The sequence below is a fragment of the Carcharodon carcharias genome, chromosome 26, assembly GCF_017639515.1.
Source record: "Carcharodon carcharias isolate sCarCar2 chromosome 26, sCarCar2.pri, whole genome shotgun sequence".
Classification (NCBI taxonomy): Eukaryota; Metazoa; Chordata; class Chondrichthyes; order Lamniformes; family Lamnidae; genus Carcharodon; species Carcharodon carcharias.
The window spans coordinates 42161757-42184834 of NC_054492.1; the positions used below are offsets into that span (position 1 = coordinate 42161757).

Consider the following 23078-nt stretch of genomic DNA (forward strand, 5'->3'; position numbering starts at 1 on the left):
CAGGCAGGGAAGGAAATGAAATGAATGAAAAGAAGAAATTGCTTTGGAGCAAATCTCAAATATTGGTTGAAATGAGAACAAATAAATTGAGTATGGCAGGGATATCTTTAAATACCATAAAGCTTATCTGGACAACCATTACATAGATGTATATGTTACAAGTGATCAAATTTTGTAGAAAAGGACAAGAATATTGCACGAAAACATTTAGGGCAGAATTTTACGTCCCGGGACAGGTGTGTGCCCAACACAATCAGGTGTAAAATAGCGTGAGCGCATGATGGAGTCGGGTGAGCGTCCTGGAGTCATTGTGAACTCACACACTATTTCGGTTGGTGGGCGCGAGCAAGTACCAGAGCCGCCCCGGCCATTAATTAAGAAGCCACTTAAGGCCATTAAAAAGCTAATTGACGGCAATTTTTCATTGCACGTGTGATTTCGCACTCATCGCAAGGGTTAAACAAACAGGCGGACAACTGACAATTTCAAAAACCTCATCCACAGCGGGATAAAAGGGGTGAGCACCATTGCCAGCACCTGCAGTGGGGAATTCGGTACATAGTTTGCTGCTGGTGACTTATTAGTACTTGGCAGCTTCATCTCTGTTAGGGGCTTCATTGTTAGCAGTTCCAGGCTTTATTTCAGGTCTCCTTGGTATCTCCAAGGACCTCGGAGGACTCAGATTGTGTGGACCCTTCCAGGTCTCAAACAGCCTTCTGTGACCCTTCTGTAATCTGGGGATTGTGGCCTCCACTCGTGGCACTTCCTCTGAGGAGGAAGAGAGGGGCAGAAGGGAGAGGAGGGCAGTCGTCCTAATGCAGTTTCCAGGGGAGGGACCTGTGGGAAGAGAGGCACAGGCACAGGCGGCACAGGGCCATCAGGAAGTCCAAGGTGGAAGGAGCCACAGGGGACGCCACTATCCTGCTGCTAGGGTTTACAGGCGGCAATGCAGCTACCTCAAATATGTCTGAGGTGCAAAGCTGAAGGAGGATCCGCCTCTCAAGGGAGACAGTGACCTCCATTTGTCAGATGATTGGGCCTGAGGTCAGCTCCAACTAACATACCATTAGCTCTGAAGGCCACAGCGGCCCTCAACTTCTATGCTTCCATCTCTTTCCTGGCTTCAGTTTAGGATCTGTGTGGAGTCTCCCAATCAGCTGTCCATAGTTGTGTCAAGCTGGTGACAGAAGCTCCGTTCAGGCGGGTACTGACCTTTGTCCTCATCCTATGGATGAGGCCAGCCGAGTGAATTGAGTCAGAGCCTTCGCAGCGATTGTGGGTTCCCCCACATCCAGGGTGCAATCGACTGCACACATGTGGCCATCAAGGCGCCAGCAGGTCAGCCCGGTGCCTTCATCAACAGGAAGGGATTCCACTCCATGAACGTGCAGATAGTGTGTGACAACAGCATGTAGATTCTGCAAGTCTGTGCAAGGTACCCTGGCAGCTCCCATGACACTTATATCCTGAGACACTCACAGGTGCCGAGGTTCTTCAGTGTTCCAGCCCGACTGGATGAATGGCTGCTGGGTAACAAGGGCTATCCATTGTAAAGGTGGCTTAAGACACCTCTCCACCACCTAAGAACACAGGCAGAGCAGCGTTACAATGCAAGTCATGCCACCGCAAGGGCGGTGACAGAAAGGACCATAGGCCTTTTCAAGATGTGCTTCCAATGCCTGGACCGGTCAGGGGGTGCACTACCTATCCCCCAGGATGGATGTCACTGATAGTGATTGCATGCTGCACTCTTCACAATTTGGCACTGGCAAGGGGAGCCCCACTGGAGTAAGAGGATCTTTATGCAACTGCACAGGCAACAGATGATGAATCCAGTAATGAATAAGAAGAGGAGTATGGTGAGGAGAACCCTTAGGGCACGGAGGCAGACCTCGGTAACTCCAGGGAGGCAGGGACAACAAGGAAGCCTTGATCCAATACTCCTTCAGCAAGGCTGCCAAAGATCAGCTTCAACCTCAAGCCAGAGCTTCCGAGTCCAAACCCGATGTCTGAAATGATCCTTTCATTTGCACCCAACATCCACTCAATGCCTGTGCAATAAAGTATCCAGCATTTGCACCCAATGTCCACTCACATCCAGCATTACATACTGGCGTACTCTGCACCAGAAAGAAAAAATGTGAAGTGTACTCGGCCCATCAGAACCAAAGCAAATTTAATGTTATCATCACATTGTAATCATTATGACATTACAATTACTGGTGTTGATGTGCACACCAGCAGACATATAAACCAAACATAAATGAAGAGAAAATCACCCGTGAACTGTCCCCCTCGTGCTCATGGTGCCTTAAACTTATGTTTGTGAGTGCTATGTCTTGGTGTCCCCCTTCTCCCCTTGCTGGCACCGGCATTGGAGGCAACCTGCTGACTGTGCTGTCTTTTTGGCCTTGATGACCTTGGCAGATGTCCTCTGGCCAGTGGAGCCTGTGCTGGCCCCGCCTGGGAGGGAGCAGCCAGTGCCACGGCTGGCATCTCCCCAGTCACCGCAGCCTCATCAGATGCAATGGTCACTGGCAGAGGGGTGAAGGAGTTGCTGTTGACATCCAGAGCACCCTGACAGGAGCCCGCAGAGACGACAAGCAGCTTGTGCACCAACATGAGGTCGCTCTGGACCTCCCTGCTCACCATGGATGGACAGGCACCTAGCTAGGATTCCGAGTGCCTCATCCATCTCTCACACTGGTACTGACCACCTGAGGTCATTGCCTGTGTGAGGGCTTGCAGGTCTGAGCGCAACCCTAGGAACCCCTGATTCTGTCCCTGGAGCTGCCTCTCCATGAGAGTTGCCACTCTCTCAATGGAGGAGGCAGTGTGCTTGGCTGTGAGAGTCAACACAGTGCTCATGCTTTGCATGGTCTTCTCCACAATGGAGACCATGGCATGCAGACCCTCCTGGATCTCTGCTAGATCCTCCTGCACATGCTGCTGGACATCCAGCATCTGCCAGCTAATGGACAACTCTAGAGGCTCATCATCTGCCTTCAACTGAGCATTGTCTTTGTCCCCAGCATTCCTCTGGCTGCCAGCGCCCTGCGCACTCTCTGCCTCTGGCTGCACCTCAAGCAAGTGTGAAGTGCCCCGACAAAAGTGCACCGACATTCTAGCCACCGATCTACTGCCCACTGAGGTGCTGGTACCTGTGCTGGTGCCTGCTTCAGAGAGTGGGTGTGACACAGGTGCAAGTGAAGCCTGGTGGTCCTCCGGCGTCAGGGGTGGCACTTTGGCGTCCAGAGTGAGTGCCTGCTGGCGAACCTAAAAGGAAGAACATAGACATGTCATTAGTTAAAGTCATCACACTGTCACTGTGCATGCCAGGCACCCTGGTGAGACAATGGAAATCTGATTCATGGTGCCATCGTCTTTCAATGATCAATGGGGATTCCAGGTTTGAGGCTCCCATCAATGAAGAGACTACACTACCGTGAAATTGCAGTTGGCCGATCGCGGGTGGAGGGACGTTTCCCAGCTGCTCCTGGTCCTGCTGACCACGCCCACCTAGCAACCTCAAAATTCAGCCCTTGCTCTCACTCATAAAAGGATAGTATTGTGTGACAGGAACAGAAAGCAGAACAACATCATAGCTGTCATGTTGCGCTTACAATTGGTAATGGCCTTATTCAGATTGTTTATTGTCTGAGTAATACCTACTTATATTTTGCATCCATTGATGTCATGACCACTTGAAAGCACTAAAAAATGAACCTGTTGGCACGTCTGAACACTATCTGATCTCTGTCCAAAAAGCCGTCATCAATATTTGAAAGGAATACCACATAAAAGCCACTGGAACAGTTTCAACCAGCTCAATCTCAAGCATTTCATTGATCAGTCCAAAGATTTTGACAAAGGAGATTATATTCAGTGCAGCTGAGTGTCATATTCAACCAAGCAGTTAAACATTGGCATCGGTTCACAGGCTTGGTTTAATGAAGCCGTATCACAGAATTAGCCATTGTTTTCTTTTAAATTCTTCACTAATCGGTCCAATGGGTACCAAGTGAGAGGAAAGCCTATTTTTACACTATGTCCCAAAATGAAAAGGCCATCATCAGTTCATCTGATATACAAGTCAAAGATCATGAATGTCAGGTAGGCTATAAGGATCATAGAACCATAGGGCAAAATTTTTACTTTGGTGGGTGGGCATGCACCCGACCTGCTTGAGTGTAAAATGACGCGCGTTGATATCGGGCATCCATCCCGACGTCAGCACGCAGTTGAGTGATATTTTGGTCGGCGGGCGTGCACAGGTATCAGCAGCGCGCCCGTCAACAATTAAAAGGCCTGTTAAGGCCGTTAAAGTCTCAGTTAACTTACATTTTTCGCCAACCTTGTGGTCGGTAGGCAGGTGAAAAGGCCAAGCGGCCTTTGCACTTTTTAGGAAACCTCATCTACAGGCGGGGTGAAGTTTCCGAAAGCAAATAAAAATAAAATTTTTAAAATTTAATTAATAACATGTCCCTGCTCATGTGACAGAGTCATATGTGAGGACATGTTTTATAACATTTTTCAATTCTTTATTATTTTTCTTTAAAACTCTTCATCTCCCCGAGGCAGCTCTGTGCCTCAGGGAAATTCTGAAACACGCACTAGCACGCATGTGCGATGTTTGTGCTCGCCCTTCTCCCCCTACCGCACAGGCAGCGCTAAGATGGCTTCCTGACCACCTCCACCGAGCCTGCCCGACAAGGGCTAAATTCTGCCCATAGAGTAGCCAAGGCACAGAAAGAAGCCATTCAGCCCATTGTGTCTGCGCCAGCTGAAAAAGTGACAATTTTAAAAAATTGTTTCTAGTTTTCAAAATTGTTCAGAGGATGGGTTACATCCAACAATTCTGGATAATATGGTGCTATCAAAAACCGTGTCTGTTGAAATGTCATTGAGAGTCAAATATCAAAAGTCCCATTAATCATTTGTGATGTATCTAATGGGATACTATATTTTTCATCTTTCTCAACAATAATCAACTGGATTGCCAAATTTCAGGATTGTGTTTAGCATGGAAAAGGGCTTGGTATATTAAAAATGTTAGGTATAAATTCAGTTCAACTCAAGGGATTAAAATCACTACAGTCTGGGATAGGCTTGGTTGAAGGAGAATATGTGCAAGGTGAAGGTGAGAAACAAACAAATCACCCTGAGGGGAGTGGAGCATGAAGAGAAAGACATTTCCTATAATCAAGACACCCTTCGAAACTCATAACAGCCTAAGGAAGAGACATTAAAATGCAAAGTACTGGATACTGAAACAGACATACCCAAAACCTCTTGGAAATGCACAATGGGTGAAGTATTTCAAGGCAAGGCTGCCCAGCCACCTGGGAGAGATTGCAAGTGACATAGGGAGTGTCAAGGAAGTCTTCAGCAAAGGAAACAGGCTGAAGGCTGCTCCCTCTCCCTGTCTCTCTTCTGGAATAAGCTTGTCACCTGGTTTGAGAAGCCAACTCAGAACTCAGCCAACCAACAGAAACCTATCAGTAAACCAAGATCTCATAATAATTGTGACATCTTCTACATCTGACCACATCCAAGAAAGCAGCTAACTTAAATTGGAGGCAGCGTTTAAAATCTATGCCTCAAGGACAATCAAAGGACACAACCATAAATTCTTTTACCTTTTTATTGCACTCTAACTCTCCTTATTTCTGATACCTATGCATGTATGTGTGTGTGTGTGTGTGTGTGTGTGTGTGTGTGTGTAAGAGAGAGGGCCTCAATGACTGCTGAATGCCTGACATCGCGTTCTTATTATTTTTCTCAGGTTTAGTGGTTAATAAATTTGTCCCTTGACTCTAGAGAACCTTGTTTGATGGGCTCCTTATTGCTCACAGCTTAAATACATTAAATACATTCTGATTTGGAAATGGCATATCCTCGTGAAATGGAAACTTAAATCTTTGTTGTGACCAACCGAGGAGGTTGAATAGAGGGGAACCAGTTCACTCCTCCTCAGCTGGTCATACCAAGTTCAAAACACAAGCACATAATCTTGTTATTTCCCTCCCCTGAGCTACAATGTTATGAATAATGACATTATCAGGTATGGGTAGTATCAGTTAATTCCTGAACACCAGAGGCCACTTACAGGAGTGAATAGTGCCACTGGAATGGAGAAAATATCTACAGCAGAACTGAAATTTATAATATGGTTATTATGGAAAGTAGCACTAATGTCTTTGTTGATGACACGATGTTCTACATAGTGATTAATTGTTACATCTGAAAGACAAGAGAAATATCTGAATTGTGTAAAGGTTGGACAAAGCATGTTTTACATTTAGTGCTGAGAAGATGGATACCAATAAAGACGATACTCAATGTATAGGTGGCTCGTGTGATTGCCATTGGATGGAGAGATTTTAATTCTTAGGCAGCCAGTTTTGGAGTGTGCCATTTGGCTTATTTATAAAGTCCCCTCAACTCTCTCTACAAGTGATGGGAAACTGAGCATGAGTAAGGCCCAGAGGAGAAATTACCGCATCTACTTTTTCCACTGTCACCCAGCAGCAACATACAATAGTAGTAATACACAGAAGGATCCACCAGATGTACAGTGATGTACTCAGTGTAGATCCCACCACTACCACTGAAAAGGGGAGTGATAGGAGGCCAGTGTTAGAGAAACACATCCCCTGTCTGTCTCTCTTCCATGTCAAGGGAGGAAGACCTTGGTGAAGCAGCTTTTAAAGAGGTGATAAGACAATATGTGACAGTTGCTGAAGTGTTGCCTTTGAAGATAGATCTGCAGTCGTCCTGATCACAGAGTGCTCACAAATCCAATATGTTGGATTTGACTCTTGTGGAAACCCAAAGGGAACAATGAGGGAGGGATTCACAGAAATTGTTGATGTTAAACAGGCTTTCCTCACCGATTATTTGTTATATAAGGAGAGATCCTCTGGCATTGCTGAGTAGCGAGGAATGTGCCAGTTGATGTTCAGGTCATCACAAAAATATGCATGTGGCAACACAGCAGGAAATCATATTGCTTGGACCAACATCTGAGGTGGTTCCTGGCGTTCAGTAAGTATCCTATTGTCTTATTCAATGGGATCATGAGTCTTGGGAGGACTACTTAGGTTATACCAGCAAATAACCAACCATCCTTCCTTTTCCTTCAAACAGTTATGTAATTTTGGACTGCCTTAGAATGTAAGTATTATGGGGCATTTTCCCAGGTACCTTAGATGCTAAAGAGCCTCCGAGAGGGTTTTAAGCTGAAACACTGGTTTAGTCTACATTTAGCGCAAAACAGCATCTTGGTAAAGAAGTTGAAGCTTGCAAGAGGGCTGGCTACCTGGAGGATCATTAAGCAGTTGATTGTCACTTAAATTTCTTGCTATCACTCATTAAGAAAATTTCATGACATCTTGGAGGCTAACACTTGACCTAACAACCTCTTCTAACAGCAACCAGCTGATTCACAGTAAATGAATCATTGCACAAGATTTTGTGTGCTACTTAGAGGTAAATCACATTTACTGTTTATTTGCTGAAGATCTGAAACACACTGAGGGACTTTCTGAGATACTTTATCAAGGCTTCACAACACTCAATCAAATTAGTCTGGAAATTCTTTGAGAACTGTACCTAAAAAGAATAAGCGCTGTGTTACTCTACCTTATTAGATGCTTTATGGGAGTCACCAGGAGAAAGGCAGGTGCTTGGTAACAGGCATCTTACGAGAGCTCCCTCTTGGTTTTCAGGAGGAATGGAAGGAGAGCAGAGCAGCATCAGCTGAGAGAGGGACAGGAGGGACATGAGGGAATGGTGAACTTCTTCCCAATGCTGCATCCAGGGACCTGTGTTTCCACTACTTGGTTCGTGAACCTTCTTGAAACATGCCACTGTCTATTAACCAGCACACCATCAATAGAAGTGGATGCATGGAGCCCACACAAAATGCTGTCTGAAAATTGGGTTTATTCAGTGCTTGAGTGCTAAACCTGCAATGTATCTGCATTAGGACCTCCAGGGAAGTTCAAATAATGATAATTAGCAATTAGGACCAAAATTGCATGCTAAAACCAGACTTTCAAATAGCATGTCTTATTAGCACAGCATTTATTTAGCGCCTGTTTTCACACTTTCACCAAAAATAACCCCCATGTGCTTCCTAGGGAACCATGCATTGCTGTACATGGGCATCTTGTTTTTGGTCACATATCATTTTCACATTGAGGAATAATATACTTTTCCATTTGGGAATACAATCCAACTATTTGTTGACGCTAAGGTACCTATATCAACGCAATCAGTCGTCTGTTGTCCACTGCGAAAACTGGCAATTCTAAAAATACTTAGCTGCCTTTCGACCAAATGTTGCTGGTCGCTTTAAAACTTGATATCCTTGTGTGGATGATAAAATAAGTTATCAGTGATATTATTAATAAAGCAATGAACTTAGATGTCTCTTGAGAATGGTGTGGAAATTATCTGGCTGAGACATTTTTGATCATAAGATGTGCTGTGATTGGTCTTACAAATGTTGATGTGCAAGAACCCAATAATAATCTGCTCCATGATTTTGAGCCTATTGGCACTGCTGCCCCATGAAGTCAAGGCCAATGTTGCTGTTAAGCCAGAGATTCTTCATGGAGTAGTTTATGTTCTGTCTCATTAGACTTGTCTGAAGTCTGTAAAACTGGATTGCTATTCATCATTACTGGTAACACAGCGTGACATAGCCTGGAAAGGGCAGTTGATTTATATATATATATATTATTTTTTGCAGACTAATAGAGTTGCTGAAGAGGGACATTCACCAGCCATAAAGTCAGCCAGGTTATCAGTCCTGAATAAGTTTATGATTGTTACAGGGAGATTGCAACATCCTGCCATCATTAAACGTGTGTCCCAAGCTTGCACAAGTTCAAAAAGAAAGTTAGCTATCACTCGTTTAACCCAGGTTAATGAATCCTGCATCAGGCTATAATGGGAAATCAGTTGGCCATTTTGGTACCCCAATAATATGCCTTCCAAACTCCTGGCAACCACTAGCATTAAACTGTTGAGACATCTGTCATCCAGCTGTTTGCCTGCCACCTGATATACAAAACAAAAAGAATGCCATCTGTTATTCAGTTTGTAATATACAGAAGATAAGTAATTTCCTGGGAACAGAATAGAACAAATCATTACTTCATCCTCTCTTCTGATCACAATACCTCTCATTATAAGTGTATTGTAAATCTTGGCCAGCCTATCACATTCTGGCCCCTGTAAACTTGAGGCCATCCAAAACACAACTCCTGTGTCCTAACTCACACCAAAACCCGTTAACTCATCACTCCTGTGCTTGCCAACCTTCGTTGGCTCCCAGTTAAGCAATGTCTTGATTTTACATGTCTCACCGTCATTTCCAAATCCCTTCACGGTCTTGCCCCTCCCCATCTCTGTAACCTCTTCCATTTGCACAACTCTCCAAGATATCTGTGCTTATCTAACTCTGGCCTTTTGAGCATCTTAGATTTTTGTAGTTCCACCACTGGTGCTGTGCCTTCAGTTGCAAAAGGCTCTAAACCCTGGAATCCCATTCCAACCCTCTTTGCCTCTCTACCTTTCTTTCCTTCTTAAGAAACTCCTTAAAACGTACCCCTTGGACTAGGCTTTTGGTCATCTGCCCTACTAGCTCCTTGTTTGGCCTGATGTCAAATGTTGCTTTATAATGCTCCTGTGAAACGCCTTGGAATGTTGTTGTTGTTATAGTATAAAAACTTTACAATTGTCATTTATGCCACTGACCTTTAGGATTGACAGATATTAAGATAAACTCAAATTAAAAATGTCAATTGACACAATAGAAAAGATGTTTATTGTATTAAAATCTAAAATTATAGTTCTCCCAAGTAACTCTCAGCATTACTGCAATCAGTTTGGAGGCTCTGTAAAATTTTAGAAAGCTTTAAGGAACTGCGACACAAAAAGGATCAATGATCCATCCTTCTACCATCCTGGTAATCGCATGATACAATGATAGTGGAGCTGTTGACTAATCATAGCAATCAATTTCTTTATCAATTTGACCCAGACATAATATGAGGAAAGCGCCAGTAGTGAAGAAATCTTGGAACTGTAGGTTTAAGGTCACCTCCTCTTCCCAAGCTTGCTACACTAACCACAGGTCATATATGAAATTACTCATACTGTGAGTAGATTTGATGAAACTTATCTTTTGCAATAGCACAATGCATCCCATTAAAAGTGGATTTCAGTCAAAATGTAACCAGAATATCTTTTCACCATCATTCCTCTTCGAGAAGTACTACTTTGTCTTGATAAACATCTACACAGTTGTTTTGTAGCTAAATCCTGTGACTGTACAATATTCTAATAAAGCACAAGGGATTTAATTACATAATATACATTAAGTTAATTAATTTTTCAGTTATTTTCAATTCTATTAATGATTTTGCATGACTGACAAAGGAGAACTCTTTTTAAAAGTGTAATGTTTTACAATAGAACATTTTCCTACATTCAAGACAATTCCATTAAAATTTAAGTAAGTCTGGTTTATAATTAGGCAATTTTCAAAATTGTAGGTATGCAAGTTGGAAGTTTGTTTTAATGAATGTTTTAGATTTAACATGCCCTTGCTAGCTCACCCAGTAGCACTTCATTAAATTGATTTTTACTGGTATAATATCCAGAAATGTGATTCGTCTCAGGAGTATTATGGCCTGGAATTTCCTGGAACTTTTTGGCGTAAAGAAAGAAAGGGCAGGATTTTTCAGTCATTGTGTGGGGGCGGGCCTGACACGCCGAGATGTAAACTGACATGTGATGCTGTTGGCCGTGTGTCCTGACATCATCGCGCTGCCTTGCGCCTACTAAGGCCATTAAGGAAGTAATTATTGTAACTGTTAATGCGAAAAGACCAAGCGGCCTTCACGATTTTTAGGAAACCTTATCCACGTGAGGTTTCCTAAAGCTTTTATTAATTTATAAAAATAATTCCTATATATAAAAACATGTCCCATCTCATGTGACACAGTCACATGAGGGTACATGTTTATATAACTTTTTCATCCATTTATTCATTACTTACAATAGTGATTCAATCTCCCTGAGACAGCTCCGTGCCTCTGGGAGATTGAGGCGCTCTTTTGCGTGCATGTGTATTACACTGGGCGGGCCTTAATTGGCCCACCCGCATATAATGGCGGTGCAGAGCTGATCGCGGGCAGCGATCAGCTCCTCGACTGCTCCTGCCTAGCCCGCCCGCCAACTGAAAAATTCTGGCCAAAGACTTGTATTTATCTAGCACCTTTCACAACTTCAGGACATCCCAAAGTGCTTTACAGCCAATGGAGTATTTTTGAAGTGCAGTCATTATTTTATACGCAGCAACCTATTTATGCAAGAAAGTTCCCACAAACAAGAACCTTTTTTTCTTTCTTTCTCTTCCCAGACCTAGTGGTGCAATGAGGCAGACAAAGCACATGTTTATAGCTGTTTGCATAGCTAGTTTTTCCTGGAACAGATTGCTAGCCTATCACCAGAGGCTATAGCTTGAGGGGTGTAACTCCACATCAAACATGGATAACCAGCTCTTACTGCGTGTCAAAGATATATAGGAATGATTTTGAAGTTGATAATCAACCTATTTGGTCATGTTATGAACACATCTTTCACGGCCCTCAAGTCCTGGAGCTTCTGATTCAGAGGCAGGAACTCTATCCACTGTGCCTGAAGACCTCCACAAACAGCAATCTAATAATAATTAAATAACCAGATAATGGAGGAACTGTACTGTTTTATTTCAAAGGAAATTTGCACATAGCTGATTTACCCTGGTTTTACACCAAAGCTCCTTGATGGTTTGCATCACTTCTGAAACCTTGGTCACTTATTTATATAACCCCGCTGTCATGCAAAAGGCCAGCTCTCGTGTATTTCCTACAATTATGCCAGTAATGAGCTGTTGCAGATTTAAGTCCAAAAATGTCAGCACAGCAGAACTCAAAATTCATTTCATATAGGTGCAAATGGAGAAGTTACTGCATTTTTCAGGTCCATAGCTTTAATTTCTTTGGGACTGTACATTTTTATAACTGTTGACTGTTCCTTCTTAAAAAATATCATTTTTATTTCCTCTATATTCATGACTTTAACTGTTAAGTAGAAACTGCAGTGTCTGTCTTAGAGTCAAATACCTTCTCAAGTTCCACTCCAATGCACCAGTAACTTATTAAAATGAACATTTAACATGAATACATAAATTGCAAGATCCAGAACATTTTTCATAAAAATGTATTAGTGCACATGTGTAATTTCTAAAGAGCATTGCTCACAAAGTTTCATTCTACCACTTATGTTTTGTATTAACTAAAGCATACTGCAGAATTTTTAGAATCACTTACAGCTTTTTTGTTAAGCGACATGCTGAAATAGAGATTGATGATTGGGTAAGACTTTCAGCCATATTTTACAATAAATAACAACTGCTCCATTTCAGCAATGCAGTTATAAAGGTGAGTCTTTGCAACATGTGATCAAATTGTAGTTACTATTCAAATCTGTTTTTCTAAAAATTAATATTTTTTAAATTCTTTCATGGGGTTTGAGTGTTGAGCATTTGTTGCTTGTCCCTAATTGCCCTTGAGAAAGTGGTGGTGAGCCGCCTTCTTGCTGCAGGTGCAGATAAACCATTTGGGCTACACGAATTGGCTGCACTTATCAAAGGCTAACATGCAGAATAGTGACCAACAAAGATTAGTTTATGAAGGTTGATTATTTAGAAATATATACAATTAAGCAAAATGTTAGCACACAGTCCATGTAGTTTTAACTACCTTTATTAGGACAGGATTAAAGCAATCATGGATGTAAATCTCTATCCAGCCACTTAAAATTTGGAAATTAGAATGCAAGATAATACCACTGATTTTGCACTCGTTTTATACTGTGGTATTGGGAAAAGGTTTGCAAGAAATTTGGGTATAAGTTTCTGTCAGCAAGTTCAGCACAAAAATGCTCCCCCTGACTGTCTGACTCCCCCTGACCCTCCAACTCCCCCCTGACCATGGTGGAGGAGCTGAATAGGTACTTTACGTCAGTCTTCACAGTGGTAGACACGTGTAACATCCCCAAAGTTCAAGAGAGTCGGGGGACAGAGGTGAATATGGTGGCCATTACCAAGGAGAAGGTGCTAGGAAAACTGAAAGGTCTGAAGGTGGATAAATCATCTGGACCAGATGGATTACACCTCAGAGTTCTGAAGGAGATAGTGGAGGCATTAGTGGTGATCTTTCAGGAATGACTGGAGTCAGGGAGGGTCCCAAAGGACTGGAAAATCGCTAATGTAACCACCCTGTTTAAGAAGGGAGGAGGCAAAAGACAGGAAATTACAGGCCGATTAGTCTGACCTCAGTCGTTGGTAAGATTTTAGAGTCCATTATTAGGGATGAAATTTCAGAATACTTAGAAGTGCATGGTAAAATCGGGCAATGTCAGCATGGTTTCATCAGGAGGAGGTCATGCCTGACAAATCTGTTAGAATTCTTTGAGGAGGTAATGAGTAGGTTAGACAAAGGAGAGTAGTTATCTACTTGGACTTCCAGAAGGCCTTTGACAAGGTGCCGCACAGGAGGCTGCTCAGTAAGATAAGAGCCCATGGTGTTAGAGGCAAGGTACTAGCATGGATAGAAGATTGGCTGTCTGGCAGGAGGCAGAGAGTGGGGATAAGGGCGTCCTTCTCAGGATGGCGGTCGGTGACTAGTGGAGTTCCGCAGGGGTCAGTGTTGGAACCACAACTTTTCACTTTATACATTAATGATCTAGATGAAGGAACTGAGGGCATCCTGGCTAAGTTTGCAGATGATACAAAGATAGGTGGAGGGACGTAGTATTGAGGAGGCGGCAAGGCTGCAGAAGGATTTGGACAGGTTAGGAGAATGGGCAAAGAAGTGGCAGATGGAATACAACACGGGGAAGTGTGAGGTCATGCACTTTGGTAGGAAGAATAGAGGCATAGACTATTTTCTAAATAGGGAGAGAATTCAAAAATCTGGAGTGCAAAGGGACTTAAGAGAATCCTGGACTAGGACTCTCAAAGTTAACTTGCAGGTTGAGTTGGTAGTTAGGAAGGCAAATGCAATGATGGCATTTATTTTGAGAGGACTAGATTATAAAAGCAGGGATGTGCTGCTGAGGCTTTTTAAGGCTCTGGTCCGACCACATTTAGAATATTGTGAGCAATTTTGGGCCCTGTATCTCAGGAAGGATGTCCTGGCCCTGGAGAGGGTCCAGAGGAGGTTCACGAGAACGATCCCAGGAATGAAAGGCTTATCATATGAGGAACGTTTGAGGGCTCTGGGTCTATACTTGATGGAGCTTAGAAGGATGAGGGGGGATCTGTGCCTACATCACATGGACTGCAGCGGTTCAAGAAGGTGGCTCACCAGCACCTTCTAAAGGGCAATTTGGGATGTGCAATAAATGCTGGCACCCACAATGTGTGAAAGAATTTTTAAAAAAACTAGTAAAAGGGATTTGTCAACTGCCACAAACATTTAATAATTCTTAAACTAAAAGGTAGCCCTACACATACCATAAGGAGAGCTGTGCAATTTATTTTTCAAACTTGAATTCTAATCAGTTGATTTTTTAGGATGTATTTTTGATTTGCTGTAAACCTTAATTTTATCTGGGAGTATCATTAGTCTGGGAATCACTTAGTTGCATGATGTCACATTTTTCAATCTTAACACCCCAAATAATGTACTTAATCTGGGCATTTGAACTAACCGACCAAATATCGTGGGCCAAGATTTTTAGGTCACAATGAGTTTGGGAATGGAGATGAGTGGGCACTAAAAATAGCTGCTTCCTGTTCCAAGAGTATTTTCCCAGAGACTTCCTGCCCGCAAGCAATAGATAACTAATGGAGCTGGTTAATGCCTACTTAAGGCCCATTGAAGGAGGCCGACTAGGATTTTCCAGTCAGCATCCAGATGCTTGCAGGTTGGCAGGGAACAGTTTAGTTGCCTGAAGGCCAATGTTTCAGGCAAGCTTAGGGGCTGTTCCTGCCAGCCTGGGTCCAGCAGCGGCGGTAGGCCACTCTGTGGAGGGGCTCTTCCTCTCCCTCCTGAAGAGTCCTGCTTCAGACACTATGGGCTGAATTTGTCCCACGTTGGGGGGAAAGTTGAAGGGCAGGCGCGCTTCTGATTGGCGCCCCCGATCGGAGGCACGGCACCATTTTACATGGGTGGGCCAATTAAGGCCCGCCCAGCATGACATCCACACAGAAGTGCTATGTGCTCCCTGTGCGGGCGGGGGGAATCCCAAAATCGAGAGTATGGTCTTTCGTGCATGCACACAAAACAGCGTACTCATCTCCCTGAGGCTAAGTGCTGCCTCAGGGAGATCAGCTTTAAATGTACAAAAGCAAAAAACAGAAAAGTAAAATTTCCCATACATGTCCCCTCATGTGACATGAGTTGGGACATGTCCTTAATTGTCACAAAAACTTTAATAAATTTTTTAAAAACCTACATGAAACCTCATCCCGCCCGTGGATGAGGTTTCTGCTTTTTCTAGTTTGTGCCAGGGCTCTTGGCCTGCCTGCAAACCTTAAGGTTAGATGGGCTGATCCTTTAATTACATAATTGACTCTGTCAATAGCCTCAGTTGGCCATTGATAGGTTGGCGGGTGCACAGCTGATTTCGCTGTGCCCCCGCCTTCCTAAAAATTTAAACGGGGCGCGGTGACATCGGGAGTTCCCCCCAACGTCACTGTGCATCATTTTACGCGTCAGCGAACAGGCCCCACTCCCGCTTGCTGACACATAAAATCCTGCCCCATGAAGTAGGCTTGGTAGTCTTGAGTATATTAACAGCAAGTCTTTGTTAACAACTCATAACTGTATCCATAGGTACAGTACAGGTATGGAGCTGACTCCATCCCAGTTCTTTACACAACTCTGTCCATCTCTAGAATACCCTGGCTCTGGATCACGTGCCTTCTGTAAGGACGGTACTGTATTCAGTCCCACATTAATCCTTAGTGGTGGCCTAGCAGCAAAAGCCATTTCCTACTTTAAACTTGAAAAAATTGGAGAGAGGGCACCTCCATTTTGGGACACCTTCTTACTCACTTACCTGTTATGGCATCCTGATGCTGCTTTCAAGCATTTTACTAGCCCTCCACCTTTAAGAGCCCATCCACTGTTCTTAATTGGATGGTGAGCCCAGCCTTCAGCCACTAATTGACCAACTCAGGGAAAAAGTACAGGTGAATAACTGTTCCCCACACAGTGCGCTAGCTTTTATACACCCTGCCAGTGGGTTTGAAGTTGGGTGTCAGGCGGGGTGGCTGTCATGTAAAATCCTAAAAGCCTTCCTGCCTGCCCTAATACATCTGAAATTTTTACGGGGGCAAGGTGTGAGGTGGAGGGTGTTGTCAGCAATGGGCCTACCTGGCCAATTAATGCCGCTGGTATTTTACCCACTGTAGGGGAGTGGGGAGGGATGCTCATGCCATGCAGGAAGCCTGGCAGCTTTAGGTGCGCAGGTTGGTGTCAGGCAAAGGGAGGGGAATCTCATTTGTGGGCCCCTTGGCCCATCAAAGGCACCACCCCTTGGTCATCTTCCTTTAACTCTTCTCCCTGACCTCATGAACCCGGTCACCCACTCCCCTCACCGAGACCCCTGACCCAGGACTTACTTAGGGTCCTTGGAATGGTAGGACTGCCTATAGTCTCAGCAGTGGCCACCAATCCCAGCAGGCCCTGCAGAGTTGCTGGCCATCCAATTGGCGAGCAGCACTCTAAGGCAGAACTTCCTCCCGAGAAAAGGGCGGAGGGCGGAAGTCTCACCTTAAAGCATTTAACGCTGTTCATGAGCAGGCTCCCACCTAACCTTCTAGCTGGGGACGCGGGTACTCTGTCAACCCGTAAAATCCAGCCCATTGTGAGCTTCTGATCTTTCCATTTGAGCCTGGTGGTGGGGTTCAGAAGCCTGAAGAAAATTCTTGTCCCATATAAATAAATTTGTTCAGTATAATTATGAGCCCTGGTTTATTTGTGTATCCTGAAGGATCCAGACCATTTCCAGCTTTTTTAAACCTAATGAATTATTGGTATTTAAAAATTATATTATGTTACAATATGATACAGATTAAGTATTTCTTACATAATTAAAGAAATTGGGTTAGAAGAACAATTGATCCTTGCTTTAAAATTAATTTTCACTACCATTTCAGTTGTTTTAGTATTTTCACAATCATTGAAACATGACTTAGGTTTTGTCTTTAAATGTATTATTCTGATAGTAAAACATTTCTGGTATTTCACAGCTTAGATATCCACTGCTCTTGAAAGACCTGACTGCAAATGCACATTGTTTCCACATTAACTTTCCCTTGGATTTTACAGCCTCTAGTGGACTGGAAACAGTCCATAACATCTGAGACTGAAGTTTAACAAGTCAGTAAATAAGTCAGTAAATTATTAGCTTTACTCATTTAATGTACAACAAGCAGATGGAGACCAAAATTGGTATAAATTTTTAGCTTAGTAAGCTGCCCTACCATGCACTGCTGGTGTCTAATGCAATTGATTTGGAGAGATCAGGCAATGAGTTTTTGGCCCAATGTAACAGGATATAAGGGGAGATCATTAATAATTTTAATATAGTAAGCATTCTTAAGGGCATTTTCTGCTGATATAATATTTCAAATTTACTACAAAGTCAAGCAAAATCGTAAAAGAGTCATATTTCTGATCACAGTCTAATAAATCACATTGGTCATCAACCAAATTTTGTAAGGCACCTGTTAGAAGTTATACCTTGCTTAAACTTCTGGTAACTTTTTTTCTGTGCATGAGCATTAAGATTATATTGGAATATTTGGAATATGACATATAACATAATGGCCTAATTGAAACAGTTGTGGTTCAATAGAATTAAAGACCTTGGTGTGAGATTTTTTTGAACTTTGGAACCAGCTAGAAACACCATGAAGATCTCTTCTGTTCTCCTACATTCTTATGTTGTTAAGATAGAGGATGGATGAGAGAATTATCATGTTCTGTTCTCTGGCAAAATGAAAGATGTTTACAGATGGTGAGAAAACACACAGAGACCAGAGTAAATGTATGGTAACAGTTAAAATGGAGATCAAATGTTCAGTTAATAATCCTTGACAGTGGGTGTATGGGCAACAATCCAGTCACACTATCTTAAGGCTATGAAACTTGAAGCACAGAGATTCAGTTAATTAAACCTGAAGGCTAATTTAGAAAGTGAAATCTTAATGAGACTTCTATTAAAGACTTAGCAATTTACCCAGCATGTTGCTGAGAGGGATATGGTGATTATCCTATCAATAACACAATATGAAATAAGTTTATTATAATCTCTGTAATGAAGGAAGCATTCTACAATTATTTTGGAGCTGAACAGTTAATCTGTGTAAACACATGTAAGTAACGATATTTATAAAAATTTCCAGACATATAAATCAGTAATTTTTCACAATTTGTTGGTTGTGAATAACTGAGTTCTACAGACACGTATTAAAATTCTAAACTAGATTTCCAAATGGCATTTGATAAAGTTCCACACAAAGGGCTGCTACTTATGCTCAAAGCTGTGCGGATTCGAGATAAACCTTAGAAATGGATAAGAGATTTGTGAAGGGCTGAAAAACAACAGTACTATTAAAAAATTCATGCCAGGATGAGGATTGTTCAATAGGATGCCCCAGGGCTTAATGCTGGGACAACTACTGTTTCCAATTCACATCGATGATTTGGATTCAGAAACTCAGTGCAAATTGGTTGAATATACAGCCAATACCAAACTGAAAGGTGCAATAGAATTAGAGGAGGCAATTCAGAAATTACAAATCAGTTAGTTAAAATACGTAGGTGAGTAGCTGGCAGATAACATTTAATGCAAACCAATGTAAAATACTGCACAAAGAAAGGAAAAAGTTGAGAGACCTACAAGTCTTAACCAATGCAAAGCAAGAAAATCAACATAGCTAAAGCAGTCAGATGAAGCCATAGTAAAACTGTGTAGAGTTCTGGTTGGCTGAATATTACTTGCCAACCCTCAGCAGGAAAACAGGCGGGCAGACCAGTAAATTAGGACACCATGCCATTAGCGGCATGCCTGCCATCAGTCCACCCACAATTTTAGGGGCAGCAGGGGAGGGATCAAGTGGGTTGCCTGTCTGTGGCCCAACTGGGGCCCTTAAGTGAGTTGCCACTCCTGCGGGAGAGGCCTGCACTCAATGTATAGCCCAGCAGGTTTAACCCTGTGGGCTACTGATCAGCGGAAGTGGTGGGACAGTGGACGTGAGAGGGCGGGGTGCCTCCTTCCTGGGCTGCTCATCAAGAGGAGGCTCCCCCCACCATTCTTGCTTCCCCACATCTAGCCTCCCCACTGCTCTGACCAACATGTCCCCCAACTCCCCTTGCTGGGGCCTGTCAGTCTGGTCCTAGTGAGAACTCGTACTTTACCTGAATGTTCAGGTCGGGGGTAATCGTTGAACGCCATCTGCTTGGCCTACCTGGAGCACCAGCAGTGCCCACTACTCCTGCTGGCATTGCCGGTGCATAGAGCTGCTGCCTCTGATTGGCTGGCAGTTCTATGTGGCAGGGCTACCTCCTGGAGATGAACAGTAGTCCTACCTCATGCTAATTGAAGGGCTGTGGCCTGAAAAATTAAAGGGAGCCGAGCCTGTTAAGCGGAGGCAGGCTCAGCTCAAAAATTTATGCTAGGGTGCGGGGACCCCACCCTTAGTGTATAATCCAGCCTCATTTGTGGCATGTTCTGGTTGCTGAGAGACACGGGAGATACGCAGGTCCTCGAAGCAGTGTGAGAACCACAAGGCTGAGACTAAATTACAGGGATTTGAATTTAGATAATGATTTGAAAGATTTGGCCTTTTAATCCTAGAAAATAGGCAACTGAAAGCTTATCACAGAGGGGCATAGAAAATACTAGAAGATATGACAAAACCTAAACTGAAATATCACTTCAAATTCAACTATGATAATAGAACAAGTGGATTACACTTGAAAAACAAATTCTTTGCTCTACATTAAGGTAAATTCAAAAACTAACAATTTGTTTGTTGGCTTTCACTGGTCCCTTTAAGGTCCATTGGTTAGACCACAGAGGCACTGATAAACTGAATGGACCATGTCCAGCAGATGCGCCACTCAATTTCTGACCAATTTCAGACCAGGGTCTTCAATGGGCATTAGGCCTATCTTTAGCATATGCAAGGGTCCTAATTACAGGGCCAGGATCTTTCTCTCATCAGGCGGGCTCGATGGGGGCGGGCGGGAACAATCGGGGCCGGACCGTGATTTCACTCAGGTGTGCCGATTAAGGCTTGCCCAGCGTGAAATGCATGTGGCAGTGCTCAGCGTTACCTGTGTGTGGGGGAGGGGAGGAGGGCTAGAGTGTAAGTTCGCGCATGCATGAAGGAAAAGCTCCCTGAGGCACAGAGCTGCTTAGGGAGCTGAAGAGTTTTGAAAATTAAAAATAAAGATTTAAAAAATGTTAACAAACATGTTCCCTCATGTGACTGTCATGTGGATGAGGTTTCGCAAAAAATGCAAAGGCAACTTAGCCTTTGCCTGCCCACCAACCATAAGGTTGGATAAGCAGTGAAATTTTAATTCAATTGCATTGTTAATGCCCTTAATAGGTCTAATTGTCGAGGGCACGCTGCTGACTCCCGCACGCACCGCTGACTGAAATATCGTGTGAGTGCGCGATGATGTCAGGACGCTTGCCTGGCGTCATCGCGTGTCACTTTACACTAGGTCAGGTCAGGCCTGCACTCGTTCAACGAGCTTTGTATTCTAGCCCAGGGGTCTGTATACAATGGCCACCAGTGATGCTCGAATATCATCCAAGCCAATGTAGCTTTGGACATATTTCACATAGCCTAAGAAAGCGGGATATATATCTACAGTATTAGACTCTTTTTTCCCCCTATTTTGTGTCCAAGAAACATGTAAAACAGAGTAAGACTTGAAAAAAATCAATGTAATTTCATGCAGGACGTGGATTGGCAATGTAATGTGCCAGACATGGATTTGAAGCAAGTGCAGATTAATTGTTGAACTTTCTCTCATTCAAGCATGTTTACAAGACTGCCAAGTTATGGACAGCTATCTCATTATGAAAGGTGACGAAGGTGATGGTCATGTAAATGGAACATTTACAGAGGTGCATAAAAGATCCTTTTCTGAAGCTGGGTTAAGGTATTCAGGAAAAGCAGAAGGGATGTCAGCTCTTCCTTTGGCCCATACTATGCCTATTCTGGGAAAATTTGATTCTAACACAAGCTGTCATTTTTGAAAATAACTTCCATTTCCCACCACTGTTGACATGAAGTTGACAATCATATAAGAAAAGCATGCTAAAATTTTACCAAAAGAATTTGACAGATACCACATCAGTACTAAGAAAAAATAGAAAAGAACGAAACAAGTTGTGTCATGTAATGCAATCACTGTTATGATTATACTAGTTAATATTGAATACAATTAACAGTAGGAGTACTAAAATTTAATATCTTTCTCTTTGATCCTTTAACTATAATGATATTAAATATTTTACATATGACAAACGGTTCTGAATATAAAATGCAGTTCACTCAACCAGAGTACTGTTTATAATTCATATTTTGCTTTTTAACATGTGAACATACAAATTAGGAGCAGGAGTAGGCCACTCGGCTCCTCGAGCCTGCTCCGCCATTCAATAAGATTCTACAATAGAATTTGTCCTTACACCCATACTGGATTCAAATAGTGTGAGAGAAAAGTTAAATTAATGTACAAAAGTCATTTAAAATAACAAAACTTTTGATGTAATCTTGTTTTCAGTGAATTAGTAATGTATCATTTTGAAATTTTAAAAGGCTCATGTTTAAGCTCACAGGCTAACGTGTAGATCATTTATTTTATGGCATATTAGTTTATTACCAATTTTTTGCAAAATATATTCTTTAAATAAATGCCTTGGATTATATGAAACACAACCATGTTGTAAATATCATGTTTCATCTAGGTTACCAACATTTTAGTTTAACAGAAAATGTAATTTTAGTTTAAAAAAAATGTAATTGCCTGCACCATGTCCATAACACATCATTATTTCTGGTTATACTAGGTGAAGCTGTTACATTTACCATGAACCTTATGTGACACAGTCAGGTCAGAGGTGTTTAGGGATCATAAGATATGCTTATTAGAGTTCTTCGAGGACAAACTGTGGGAGGCTAGAGGCTCAACCTATATTTTATTGATCATACTACAAAAATATATTTCAGAAACAAATGTTAGTATGGGGTCCATAATTATGTTTTGCTCTGGAAATTAAAAATCTGCCAGGCATATGTGGAATTCTGTCTGCTGATGATTTTTTTAATAAGATATCCTTGGTATGTAATAACTCTGAACCAAAACTTACAAGCTGAAACTGATTAACAGCAGCTAGGATTGTCTTGCTTCAGTAATTAATAATTTAAAGTGATGTGTGTGAATTGGTTAAAGATGGCATTGTAATCTATTACAGGTATTCTGGAAATCAGAACCGTGGCTGTTGGAGTGGTTGCTATCCGAGGCGTAGAAAGTGACTATTTCCTAGCAATGAGCAAATCTGGAAAATTATATAGCAAGGTAAGCATGTACACAGAACATTGTACTTATTTAATTAACAGTTATATATTTTTCCCATTATTCTTTAACATTCATTTCCTTAAATGGAAAATCCTACAGTCTTGGCGATACAGTGTCATTAGGGACAAAGTTTAATGTATCCAGTTTTCTGATGAAAAAAAGTTAGATTGGAAAGTAGGCTGTGAGGATAACGCAAAGAGGCTGCATAGGGATATAGAAAGATTACGTGAATGGGAAAGAACATTGCAAATGGAATATAGGGCTGAATGTTATGCCGTGGCCTTGTCCTGTGATGTAAAAGTTGGGGGCAAGCCCAACTCTGCATTGCTGGCTTGCTGCACAGCTATTTAATGACCACTAGGCCATCAGTTGGCTCGAGACGGGCCTTCCGCCCCATTG

The 23078-nt window shown here is 42.6% G+C and overlaps 1 protein-coding gene across 2 annotated transcripts in view; it reads left to right on the plus strand.

Moving 5' to 3' along the window:
- fgf7 (fibroblast growth factor 7) overlaps window positions 1-23078 on the plus strand; it is a 69266-nt gene that overhangs the window by 39008 nt on the left and 7180 nt on the right. For both annotated transcript variants that reach the window (XM_041175347.1, XM_041175346.1), the window contains one exon: window positions 22576-22679. In XM_041175347.1, the coding sequence (XP_041031281.1) occupies window positions 22576-22679 (104 nt within the window). The remainder of the gene's footprint in view (window positions 1-22575; window positions 22680-23078) is intronic.